This window comes from Hippichthys cyanospilos, chromosome 10, assembly GCF_059441005.1.
Source record: "Hippichthys cyanospilos isolate Australia breed blue-spotted pipefish chromosome 10, RoL_Hcya_1.0, whole genome shotgun sequence".
Classification (NCBI taxonomy): domain Eukaryota; kingdom Metazoa; phylum Chordata; class Actinopteri; order Syngnathiformes; family Syngnathidae; genus Hippichthys; species Hippichthys cyanospilos.
The window spans coordinates 11,158,473-11,172,500 of NC_142378.1; the positions used below are offsets into that span (position 1 = coordinate 11,158,473).

A 14,028-nucleotide genomic window follows, 5' to 3' on the forward strand; every position below is an offset into this window, starting at 1 on the left:
ATTTCAAGTCCCATAGGAGCACCAGCAGCCTTGATCTGTGTGACCTACTGCTGGAGAGTGGAGTAATCAACATAGAGCGGGACCATCAGCCATCACACACATGGCCCTTAGCACTTCCTCACGTAACATTTATTTAACAGCTACAGTCTGTAGCTGTATGTATGAGTGAAAGGATGACCGTCACAGGCAGAGGTACACGATGCGTGAACACATAAAGTAACAGCAGGATGGAAGTCATACTAACAATGCTGCAAATCGGTTTTACTTATGGCGTTTTAATGAACGCAGTGCACTCGTATGTCTCGAGCAATGATGTGACTTACAGCGGAAAATAAATGAGAAAAATACTGTCGACGACGGTGTGTAGTCGGTGTGATTGGAAAATTGGTTCAAGGTTGCAATCAGTAGAGCACTGACAATAGAATAAAACATGAACCGGTTTGACTTTTGAACCAAAATACTTTAATTTACGATGTTATTTTTCGTTTGTTTCTTTTGCAATGGCATAGAACATTAATCCTTGGGAGTTTGATTTGAACAAGATCAGTTTATAATTGTGCCTGGCAAGATCTGACAGGTACATATATTTATGGGTCTGACGTTTGACATACGATTGGTTAGGCTTACTATTATCAAAATTCTCATTGGTTAGGCGTACTATTATCAAAATTCTCTTTTTACTTGAAAAAGAAATTCTAATCTTTGACATTCTTTTATCAAGTTTGTTTGAGGGGGTTGAGCAGGATATGTATAGCTATATATTACTGATATTTTTTTTCGCTATTTCTGATTAAAAACATTATGAATCAAAATGTAAAAAAGGGTTTAGTCCTATTGGGTCTCTATTTTCCTACATTTATTTGCCTATGTTTACATGCTGTCAATACCCCTTTCAAGTCTGTACAACAATAGCTGAGTATTAAAAAACACAAACAAAAAAACACAAACAATTTTCCTCACACAAACAGCATTTTGTTTTTTAGGATAACGAAGAATGACCATCTTACCCCTTTTCTAACCCAAATATTTGGACATGAAAATCAGCAACCAAATATTTTCGATATGAATATATGCCAGAGAACACTCAAATAAAATTTCAAATACTGTATTCAATTTTGTGTGTGTGTGTGTGTGTGTGTGTGTCGAAAAATAATTATGATCACAGAAGACTAGAGATTGATTTATGCTAGTTGAAGCGATAATGGTGCCTGAACCACTGTTAAACACTAGCAACAGGTGCCATAAGTCAATGTCAAAGTCAGCATAATAAAGATGTTTGAATGTGATTTCAGAACAACATTGTGTTGTTTATATCGGGAGGTGGGAGCAATGGTTGCAGTAGAAAAGCAAGTCAAGCTGTGACGCTGCAACACACTGCTAGCAAAAACTTTAAATGAAAGGCATAGCAAGGCATTTGTGCCTATATTTTATTTGGTAAACTAAGGCCTAATTTGAAATTGACCTTCCCACCACATTTTTGGCATGTTTTACAACTGACAAATATTTTCTGATGTGCACACTAATAAGCGGGTATCCCGGGCTAAAGTAAATGTCACAAGCATTTTTTTAAATTCATTTCAAACATTTCTTGTTATTTTTATTATTGATGTTAGTGCTGATTGTTTTAAGAACAGAGTGAGAGTATTGCTAAATTCAGACCAAACATTAAATACTGCACCCTAAAAATCACTCCCTTTATCTTTACGGATGTACATACCCAACTTCCGTCAGCAGCAGTGAGTCAGTAAATAAAATAAGAATATAGGCAGGGTATAGGCTTCTTTTTTTGTGACACAAATCAGTCACGAACTCTCAATGGATTGCTGATGACTGCAACAACTACAACACGGATAAACAGACAAGCGAAAATATCGTACATTAGCAGATAAAGATTAACCTCTTGAATCTGCTCCTTTATTCTTTGTTGGCGTTTTTCCTTACAGTAAACATTTTCATTTTGTATCTCTACATTAATTAACATTCCACAACTGGTTTTTCACCAACGCTCATAATAGAAAGTTTTGTACTGCATTCCGAAGACATGACATGAACAAAAGATTCATCTTCAATTTTGAGTCAATTTTCCTGCAGTGTGTGAGTGTGTGCGTCCATGTGCGTGTCTGGGAGTGTGTGCATATGTCCACAGATAGATTTAAGTAATCAGCAAAAGTATGTTGTTGCACACAAAGAGTATATCTTGTGGTGTGACATAAAAAAAAAAATGCTTGAATGGAGCTTTCTTCCTTCCTTTCTTCCTCGGCTACTTTTATTCCTGCTGTCTTTCTGAGCACCAAGACCAAACGCTTGCCTTCACATGGCAACAGCTGCGCCCAAACTTAGTGATTATTTAGTCTGCCACACTTCCCATGGGACAACATCACTTTCTGTAAGCTATTGAGAACCCTACAGAAGAAAGGCTTATTTCCAAAGTCAGCTATAAACATTGTAACATCACAGACTTCAGCATGGCTATGAAAAATATGAGCTTGGTACAGGGAATATAAACTGGCTACATCCAATCGGCATCTGTTTGGGTCAATCACGAGGTTATACAAAAGTTCATGGCATCTTGGAGTAAGCTGCAAATGTTGGGTGCAAAAAGAAATGATTTGAATTGAGTTAATGTGATCCAAATAATAACCCAAATAAATCAAATCTCAACTTATGTAACTACAAGGGAAGCTTGACCTTTGACTGTCTTCCTGCCCCTCTGTGAACAAGACATATCAAAATGTTGTCATTGGAATTTGCTGAACGTCAAGGATGTACTGGATCAAAAATGTATGCTGTGAATTTAAGGTGGTGGGCATGTTACTTATTTAGCAAGCGGACGTGCATTTAAAAATGGTCGTCAACAGGGATGGAGGATCGGTGTGGACGATAATTCTTGATGGCAGTCATGCAGCACAGTATTGTCCTGCCCGGTTAAGTGCAGAGGAGTAACTTCTGCGCTTCTGTGCGCTCGTGCACGACCATTTTACCATGGAATGGACTAGCCGTTCGAGAAAATCCTGAATTTCCCAAGGACCAACCCACCCCAGCTTGACAGTGCAAAGGGAGATTTTGATTAAGTTTTGAGATTGAAGCGGATCCGGGCTAGGGAAGAATGTTGTCATCACGTTCATATTTTTTATAAATAAAGCACCATTATTTTAACAACTGCATTTGAGTTTCTATGCTGATATTGCATAACGGACATGAGGAAAAGATAACACGGGTTGTGTAATGCTGGAGCATGGCCACTGGGTGATGGCCAATTTCTTTTACCATTTTATTCACAGGAGCAGCTGCTTCTTTCCTCCTAATGATGAGTCAGAAGAAAAAAAAAAATCATTGAGATTTGGTCACTAAAAACCTCCCACATTTCAAGAACATGCACGGTAGGTGTATTGGACAATCTAAAGGTGTGATTGGGTGCATAAAATTTTGCTCATCAATGTGTGCCTTGCGATTGACTGTCAACCAGTCCAGGGTTTCCCCCACCTATAGCCCAAAGAAAGCTGGGATAGACACCAGCAAGCCAGCGACCCTAGTGACAATAAGTAGCTATAAAAAATGTAAGTATATCATACTATGCCAAGACAAAAGTAAATGTGTGTTTGAGGCACCCGCTAGCAAGACTACAAGTGAACTATCATCAAATCTAGGAATCTTTCACAAATATTGGGTGCATTTAAAACTTGCAGAACTAAAAATATTTATTAAAAAAACAATGAAAAAAGGAATTTTACAACGCTACTACAACTTTGCATCAACAAATCTGGTCAACCCGCAGTTCCTTCTCAAAAAGGATCCGACCAAATCGTGTGTTAGTGCGACTAACAGCAAAGGTTGGTGTGGTGGTATCCCAAAATGGATTCACCTTTATGGGATAAAGATGGTGAATGAGGCAGGGACCACTGTCTGGCCCTCCTGACCTGGATTCAGACGTAAACAGGAAGTCGCCTACAGGAAGGAAGTCATATCTTTTATTCTATCTATTTTCTTTTGCTGGAAATAGAATTGGGCAACTGTCACGTGAGATTAATATAAAACTTCTAATTTCTGCAGCAGCCCATTTGGTATTACTCAAAGTTTGAAAACGTAACATGCAAGATGTTATGTTTGTGTTCTGAATGGAAGCAGTTGATGTTTCCTGTGGCCATCAAAAAGACTGCTGCGACCATAAACCTTTCTTTTTTCTCCTGCTTCTGCTCTTTGAAGACAAACAAAGCACCAGATGCTGGCCGACAAGCATCAGCAATGAGAATAGCGTGGCGGTGTTTGGCGTTGAGGCATATCATTATTTACACTTTTGGAATCTTTATTCACATCCACACTAATATAAACTACGTGAAGAAAAGTCTTGGAGAATACATTTTAAGCTATTAATAAATCAACCAAGGTTTTGACTAATCCCATTTGTTAACCTTGAATCTTAATTCACCAATTTGATTGTAATAATATACTGAGGAAGATAGAGAAGAGTCGTAAATTATTCCCTCAGTTCTGATACAATTCAGCTTAGAAACAGCAACATAAAGAGCAAGGTGATGTCAGGGTGTTTTATGAGAAAAAGAAATGTTGTGAGGATGTAGAATGTAGGCTGGAAAAGGTGTGCGGGCTTGAGATGTTGACAATGAACTGGTCGATCTCTGGAAGTTGGCTGCTTGAAAGGTAGCTCACGGGTCAAAAAAGGGTGGGCACCCCTGTGCCACGAGATCGATAAAAAACAAATGGAAGATGCACAGCGCTGCGCAGAGATCAAGATGCTTAATCAATCGCCCTGCCTTCTCAAAGGCTGCTGGGAGGATGAAGCGGTTGAAAATGGAAGGGGAAGTAGAGGCCAAAAAGGAAGTGATTTAATGTCCAAAATGACACTTGTTTTCTCTCTGTCTCTTTCCTGTTGTGCTCTGATAGGGACTTCCTCTCCCCAGTGGAGGTGGATGTGGGTGTCATCTACCCATCCATACCACCCGCTCCCACCCAGCTTCGCGCGCGGATGTATCATTCTTCTCCCGTACATTCCTATGAGGCGGCCATCGAGCACGTTCTGGTACTTGCATTTTTTAACATTTGTCATTTTTTGCTTTGTCTATGAACATTTGAAGTTAATGACTGTATCCTCGGCATCCAAACCTAAGTTGAACATGTAGTAGTGGGATCCCTACAGAGCAATTGCCTGCACATTCACGATTGATAAGCGGCATCAACATTAAGCCATGGCAAAAGCAGGATGATCTCTTCCCGTCTGCTTCAATATCCCCGTGACCAACTCCCTTCCTAAGTGCAAAAACACAATTGGGCACACACCCACACAAACACAATCACACACACATGACCTGCCTATCAACCCCTTCTGTTATTCATTCGACGCATCGCTTCTACAGCAACGCGTGCTTCTCTCACTATCACGCAACACCGCGCTCACGCACACATAAAAAGACACACGTTCACACACACACACAGATGGAGGAAGCTCTGCCCGTGTCTGCCGAGGATGTGAAATGCAGTGATGGCACATTAACGACAGGTTCCGTGACAGCAGTATGCATCAGCTTCACTAAACAAAGCACAACCATTTTTTTAATTCATTGTGGATTGTTTAAGTGAAACAATGGCCCTCAGCCCCATTGGGGGTTAGGAGAGGGTGAGAAAGGTGAGTTTGTCAGTGGCAGTTTTTGTGATTTAAGCCGTGGCTGATCCCGTGGGTTCCGTTGGACTCGTGGAGCTGAAATATCATTATGGAGCAACATCCGCTGTTTTTCAGGTAACTAAAAACAAAAGGGAAAACCACAATAGAAAAGTAAAGGCTATTTGGATGCAGATCAGAATGGTTACGTAACAACCAGGCAGTAACAGATTCAATTTGACAAGTATATTTGTTACTTTTCAGCTATCCTGAATTTTGGAAAATAAAAATTGTAAATTGTATGCCAGCTTATACCAAACCAGGTCAATTTCCCCCAAACTGGTTGCTGTCAATTTAAAAAAACAGCATTACAAAATAAAATGCTGCTTTAGCTTTGCTGGCTGCATCGCCTCATTAGCAAATAATTGTAGACACTAAACACATTTTGACAAATTTGAAAATTATTACATTTTTAAAAATATATTAAAATGGTTGAAATGATTGCTTTATTGAAAAGTCATAAATACTTTCACAATTTAATATAAAATGACATTAACGAAAATATATAGTTTTTATTAATAACCTGAATTATTTCACAGACCCCCGGGTGTCTATGGACCCCACTTTGAGAACCACTCTTCTAAGCAAAAATGTAAATTAAACTCCAACAATAAAATCAATAAAATGACAAGTCCTAACTGTGTAAAGCGCAATATGTTCAAAGTGGGTCTGCTGTTTCCATTAACGTATGGTTCCTTGTTGTATGATATACAGATTTTTTGTTGTTGTTTTTGTTTAGTGTGCCCTAAGTATTTCAAAACGCAGTGGGCACGACCTTTATTTACAGAGAAGGACCGGGCCAGTCAGAAAATGATGAAAATGTGAATATAATTTATTTCATTATATTAAAAAGACGCCCAATTAAAAAAAAAAAAAAAAAAACATTTTTTTTTTAAATATAGAGGAAAAAAATTCAAATCGGCAGCTGCTCAAACCACTTGTATGTGGGGGTCCACTGAAAAAGTAGATGTTAAGGCTCTCCCTATTCTCTCATGAGAAAATGGTTTCCACAAAATCAGAAGCATAAAATTGTCTTGATAAAATGAAGAGTGCGAATCCATCTATCGATTACTTGTCATCAATTTTATGATTCCAACTAAATTAAATTTACTGTATAATTCTTTGTCATTCATTCAGTCGCACAGAAAGCTCTCTTGGCCAAACCTTGGCATTCCTCACAGCGTGTGTGATCTATGCTAATAGAGTCCGCTCATGCAGCACAGCTAGTCTTAATGAAAAACCTTTGCTTGGTGATCAGCGCTATTGATCAGCCTGAGCCACACCTTTAAGCAGGACTAATTGATCAATCCCCACTGCTTGCTTCGGATTAATGGAACGTGACCACTGCTTCTCCCACCATGAGTGTGTACAGTATGTGTGTGCAGGTGAGTTTATGTAAGATATAAACATTTTTAGGGTATTTATATTCAAGAAAATATTTTCGTGCGTTAAAGTTACCAAAATGTTTTCTTCACAACAATGTGTTCTAAGATCTGACGCCACCTAATCTGAACATGACAAGCTGTTTAATATTGCATTTGCTGAATACTAATTAAGCAACAAAATTCATCGTTTTTTCTCACGTGGCAGACCTTTTGTCACTGGCTATCGCCTGGAAATGACATCACAGTTGCTCAGGGTTGAAGTAACAACCAATCAACCAATTTCTGTTAGGTCATGTGACGTTTGAAAGTTGAGCCAAGAGCTCCGCACATCTGTGATGTTATTTGGAGTCGACTGCAAGAGGTAAGATGGCCGCCACCAAAGATGGATAAAAGAAATACAACTAGAGTAGATTTACATTCCACAAACACAACATGAATCAGAATGCTATGTTTAGACGAGTGGGGCTGCATAGAACATATTTTTGTAAAGAAATTTTGGGAGTTGATTTCCCCATTGATGTTATTTTGATGCATAAATTGAAAGAAGCAATGCATGTGTTTATTTAACAAATGTTGTTGGTGTTTATTGCACTAATTTTCAAATGTTTAATAATGTCATTTGCTCACAGATGTTTTTTTTTCTTCCAAAGTTACTGCGACTTATGTGTGATGTGATAGGTATTTTCATCAAAACATAGGGGGACAATAAAAACCTGGCATTTGACATAAGTATATAAATCCTAAGTGGGGTATTTTTTCTAAGAAGAAAAACAAAGTTGCATATAGGCATAGAATGTTTTGATTAGGTGCCACAATGTCAAATGTTTAAAAGCGGTGAGATAAACACCTTATTGTATCATGTCCTATTATGTCTGGCATATCAGTTAACCCCTTGGGAAAATTGCATATATGTCGCCAGGCCCAAAGATGACATGACACCAGCAGCCCCCTGCCAGGAAGCACATGAGGCACACGGGCCAAAACAGGAAACCCCCAAAACACTCCTGACACATATACACATTCATGTGCCGCCCATCAAATAACTGAATGACTCACTGGCCATTAGTGTGTGCGTATGTGTGTATTTGGGGTGTCTTAAAGTGGGGGATCCAGCTGGCCTGTCACGGGTCTCCCAATAGCGTGTGAACAAGAGGGGAAAACACTGAAACACTCAACAGGCTACAAAGGTCAACTGGGGTGAGACAAAACAGAACTATTGTTTTGTTTCATTGCAAAACTCTGTCCATTGTTTTACTAATTGTAATGTTGTTAAATCAATAACAAATTGTATATGCCGTGTAACAACATCTCCAATTTGAGTATGAGTTTTTTTCCGTAAAATTTTGGCACTTTGGAAGCAAATCAACACGTAACTTGAAGATAAATTAAAACCCTAAGAAAGAAGTATTGAAACTGATGCATTTTGTCTTCTAAAACAAGTACGGTATTTCCAGAATGGATCACAGTGTGATCAAAAATTACATACTGTCTTTAACTGCAAGGCAAAGCCCTCAAAGTTCAAATCCATGCAAAGCAGACTATAGCATCGGTCACCAATATTTATTTAACCTTGACCAAATAACCTGCCAACGCTCCTGATCTCCCATCCTCGGTCTGAATCACACATTTTGCAGAATGGGACCACACTTCCATCCAATAACCCCTGGTGTGAACTTAATTGTGTATACTCAAGTATTGAGTTTCAGGCCGTGGCTGGATGCCGTGAAGCTCAAAGAGAAACAGACGCTGTGAACTTGACAATGAGTGAAAAGGAAATAGAGTGGAAGAGAATGCGAGAGACAAGGACCACCCAACATCTAAGAAGAAACAACACAGTTGGATGGAGAGTCAAGTCAGCTTCAATCTCTGTGGAGGTTCGACAGTCTGACATCATCACGTAGCGATTGTTCGGCATGACGCAGATAAAGGAAACTTTGATGGTGACAGATGTTGAACTGAGTTTGAGAAATGTCATGACAACTTGCCAATATTTCAACATTTTTTAGATTATCCTCATTTAGAGTAAGAGTGCACATTGATACTGTATTTTTTAATGTCTGCAAAACATTTAACATTATAGATGGATAAGTTTATTATTACTGGTAGTATTATAATTTGAGGAATACTGAATAAAAAACTACCAAACTGTTTTCTTTCACTGTCTTGTCTGAATTAATAAAGCGAATTATTTTTCTCAAAGTTTTTCTGAAGAAAAAAAAAAAAAACAGAAGTACTGCATTTATTGCACAGTAGTGGTAAAATAGTGCCGGAGTGATGTAGTACTTACAATAGTCACTAGGGGGACAAATGCCATGGAAATGAGCTTGTGTTTGGTGCACATATGGCAGACAGAAAGCAATAGTGCAGTGAATTGGTTGAATATTATACAGTTTCTTATGGTCAGACGATTTGAATCTTATCAACTCCTACAAATGTAGTCATTTTTTTAAGTCAAACTGAGTTTTAATCATATATAATAATAATAAAAAAAATATACACAACATGTATTATCATTTGGATGTGTATCTGCTTTAGTCCTACCTTGCATAAGTACACACAGTATTAGGCATGGATCAATACGTAATTCAGGCAAAATTCAGGCAACACAGCAGATAGGAGTCAAATTGTAAGTGACTACAGTAAGTGTACATGCGTGAAGGGATGCCTGTTACCTTTCTATGCAGATGAATGCCTGTGGAACTTTGGATAGAGGAATTGGACTCCCTTGGAACAGAAAGAATGGACAGCTGAGCTGGAGACAAAGAAAGACATGCACACTGTTAAATCTGTTAGGCTAATTTTCTATTATGACACGTCAACATCAAGTCCAATCATCAAATATGACACAAACAAAAAATTCAGTACAATCCAAAATCATTGAACTGCTACTGATTACTAATTTACTAGCAAAAAAAAAAAAAACCAAGTTTAGGATTAATCCACAAGCTTCCATGTTACCCTATTGCTATCTGTCCAGGTCCATTGAACCTTAAATTTATTGATCATGAAAAGAAATAGAAGCTGAAGCGAAGATTATTGAGGGCTCGAGGAAGGAGTTCATTAGAACAAGTAAAACCCCCCAAAAATGCACTGTCTATGAAATAATAACATTATATTAATGCATATTTTGAGTTTTTATGTACAAAACTCAAGGTCCTTATTTACATAACAGTACTAGCAAAACTAGGAAGGGAGGCTGGCCATGATCTTTTACCTGAACAATAAATGCCCATTTTTTGTAATCTTCAGAAATTATGTGGCGAGGATTTGAAATACACATTTACCTATGTAATCTTGTATTTTTATGTGCCGTATTTCATAGAGCATGAGCTGCACAGGGTTATAAAGTACCATCACATTGAACATTTCTAATTTTGAAAATTTCCACATACGTAGACCAGGTTATGATGTGCAGCAGGTTATGAGGTGCATTACTACACATTAATTAAAAAAACAAAACATTTATTTCCTAATATGTAGTTATCTGTCAACAAGTAATACTATTTTTTTTTTTTCCTGAGTCATCAGTATCTCAATGAGGAGGCACTGCATGTGGAATGGGAGTTGCAACGATTACGTGTTAGGGATTATTCAAGATGCCGACCTTCAAACTGAGATCAGTAAAAAGTCATCTCTCACAGCGCCATCATCATGCAGCGTACGGACAGATACACATTTTTATGTCTGCCGTAGATTTACTTACAATAATTACCGTAATGGGAAGGGCTAGAGGGCATATGTCAGTGCCTGTTGCAGCTAACAGCAGCTCATGTTAGCTGAGGTTGTTACGGCATTATTTTCAATAAAAGAAGAGAGCAGACAGAACCAACATTTGAGTCCATCCCTGTTCACACACAGGGATATTATTAAAACGGAGAGGATCATGTAAAGGTGATGATGTCTCCAGCTATTGTGGTCTTTTGGCATATACACACTACCATAAACTTGGCGGAACACAGATGGTGTGTAACTTCGAGTATTTATGGTAAAACAAAATGTTGGATGAAAAACAAAAACAACTGCTTCAAGCGCATTGAAAATTACACTGGCATAGTGGGAAAAACACTTAACACTTAACTTGAACACAAAAATGTGAAGAATTTACAAAGATGAGATTTATTCTCTTTTGCTATACTTTTTACATTATCGTCAAACTGTTACAGATGTGTCATATAGACAGTAACATATTTTCTATAGTCATAGGTCTCTCTGTGCCAGAATTTGACCCTAAAATGAAGAATGTGTCCTATACACAAGTGCATACTATATTTGGGGAATTACGGTAATTTGGTGTTAGAAGCACACATGCGTTGATAACAGTGGTGCGCGGTTGGCTCCTGCTCGACTAGTGTAGCTGGCACCTGAACGCCAAAAATATCAAGCATGTTTCAGACTCAGCGCACATGTGGTACAGATGGCGAAATAATGAGTGTCGTTGGTGAATGAGCATATACGGTGCCTCATGTGTTTAAAATAAAACAATACAACAATATACATAAGCCATATCTGATTATATGGTGGACTTATTGATTTTTTGTTTTTTTTAGAAAATTGAAGTATTTTGAGTGTGGCTTTTCTGCAAAAGGCTGTTAACACGTCTGCCGCCACAATGCAGAGGTCGTGGATTCGATTCCAGCTCTGGCCTTCCTGTGTGGAGTTTAGTTCTTATGCCCGTGCCTGTGTGTGTTTTCTTTGGGTACTCAGTCTTCCTTCCACACTCTCAAAAACATGCATTGTAGGTTTATTGGAAACTCCAAATTGCCCTTGGGTGTGTTTGCGAGTGTGAATGGTCATAAGTATCTGTGTGACCTGTGATTGGCTGGCAACCAATATAGGGTGTGCCCCGCCTGCTGCCAAAAGACAGCTGGGCTAGGCACCAGCAATCCCGCGACCCTAGTGAGAATAAGCGGCTAAGAAGATGCAATTATTGTGATTATGTGGAATATAGCAGTATGTTATATAGCAACATTGAAAAGAAAGAGTATAAGGAAGATGTATTACTTTTAGGAAGTGACTATTTAACTTGAAGGGATCAGTATATTTGGTAATATCACCGATTTGAAATGGTGTCATCAGATTTATGGTCACTGCAGCTGTGCAGGTATATCACCGTCATCGAACCATCCGCCAATTTGTCTCAACTGCCTGTGCCGCCTGCTCCCGAACAGGCTCTCTGTGTCGGGATTAATCTACTCAGCCGACAGTTGATCTGAAGATGGGTCGAGTGCCATCAACTACTACCAAAACTAATTTCACCGTGACATTCCTGCCCAGAACCAAAATACTGCAAAATATCTTCAATGGTCTCAGTCTCATCTACATGTGAGAGGGCAGCAGGGCGAGGGACGAGCCAGAGGAAGAAAGGTCAGAATGTCGGAGAAGTTTATCAATGAGGTGACAGAGCTGCTCTTTCGAAAGTAACGCGGTGGAAGAGAATAGCAGAGATGTATGGAGTAACGTACCGCGTAGGGTGGAGGTGGGGGGTGTTGTATGGTTGTCTGGCTATTAGTTATGAGCCATAAGTTCATCATGTACTGCAGTGTTGGCTGGCTGCCACTCAGTGGAAATCAGCCTCAGTTTTGTTGGCTTAACACCTCAATTTGACGCTTTTGATTGTCTCCTAATTATGGTCAAAATAAACACAGACATCACAGTCACACTTGTAATGGCCATTTTGTGGCCAAAACACGCCAGAGGGTTTCTTGCAACATCAAAAGCGAGTAGTCAAACATGTACATCCAATTGAGAGACAAATAGATCTTGTTGGCGTCTGGCATGAAGCAAACAGCTTTTAATAGAGTCAAGCTCGCTGCGGTGTGTTTGGGACCATCTGTCCAGTCCATTGTGTTACTCTTTGGAAGCCCACAAAGTGACAGCTGAAGAGTGGGGTCCTATGAAGACCCGGGCCAGGCTATTTTTTTCTCTGCCTGTCAACCATGTCTTCCTTCTGTCTTATTTTCATTTCAGTTCCTTTTTCCTTAACATAGAATTTCTCTGAACATGGTGTAGCTGCTGACATGTAACAGTTGGAAGTATTACAATTTAGAGGAGGGAATGTTGCAAAATTGTATAACGTGCCATTTCAGCAGCAACTGTACAGTCTGGTTGCAGTTCTGGTTACATAATAGGCTGATGCAATGGTGTGTCGGCACTACAACTCACAACATAGTTGAGATGTTTGCATTCATTGACAAAACATTCATCATATCATAGTATGCATTTTGGCTGCCCAACTTCTGCATTAGTACAACGTATATTTTTTGTCGAATTCACATTCTATGTATTCCCATGTAAAAGGGTTTAAATTGTAATTTATCCAGTCAGGTTTAAATTCATGTCTATTTTCTATTCTCTAATTTTTCATCTTAATAGTCTGTTATGTTTATCTCTCCGGATGGTTGTGCTAAATTTGCACCACAAAGATTGATATATGAGGGAGGATAATGTTGGACAAAAAATCTTTTTCAAGGTGCAGTTTACAAGCGCAGCTGGACATTGTGAGCATAGATCAATCAACCCAGTTGCTGGATGGCTGAAAATAGCAGAAAATAATTTGGGGCTATTTAAAAAGCAGCATGTATGAGCACTTAGCTAGCTTACAAAGACTGACAGGAGTAATTTATTTACGTGTATTTGGATGTTTCATGTACTGTATCTGCAATTGAATGTAGTACTTTTATCTAGATTCCTGTCGCTTGGGTCACTAATAGGACAGAGAGAGAAACCAGAGTTTCTTGGCTTAGATTGCCATCATCACAAGATACAGAGGAATTGGGGATTGAATGACTAGTTTTTAAACGTTCACACTCATATGACCTTGCCACAACAATCAGCACCACGGGTTCTTATAAGCATTTGTCTAGAACACGGACACTGAAAATAACTGACGCACAAGCAGGACAAAGCTATAAGACGATTCAGATAACAAAATCCTCTTTTGGGGAATGCAACCGAGAAATTGCAACCATCAGG

At 38.8% G+C, this 14,028-nt stretch overlaps 1 protein-coding gene across 3 annotated transcripts in view; it reads right to left on the minus strand.

The window, feature by feature from the left end:
• The window catches only part of LOC148417066 (adhesion G protein-coupled receptor D2), a 71,177-nt gene that overhangs the window by 6,001 nt on the left and 51,148 nt on the right, over positions 1-14,028 (minus strand). For all 3 annotated transcript variants that reach the window (XM_088425917.1, XM_088425918.1, XM_088425916.1), the window contains exon 23: positions 9,729-9,808. In XM_088425917.1, the coding sequence (XP_088282043.1) occupies positions 9,729-9,808 (80 nt within the window). The remainder of the gene's footprint in view (positions 1-9,728; positions 9,809-14,028) is intronic.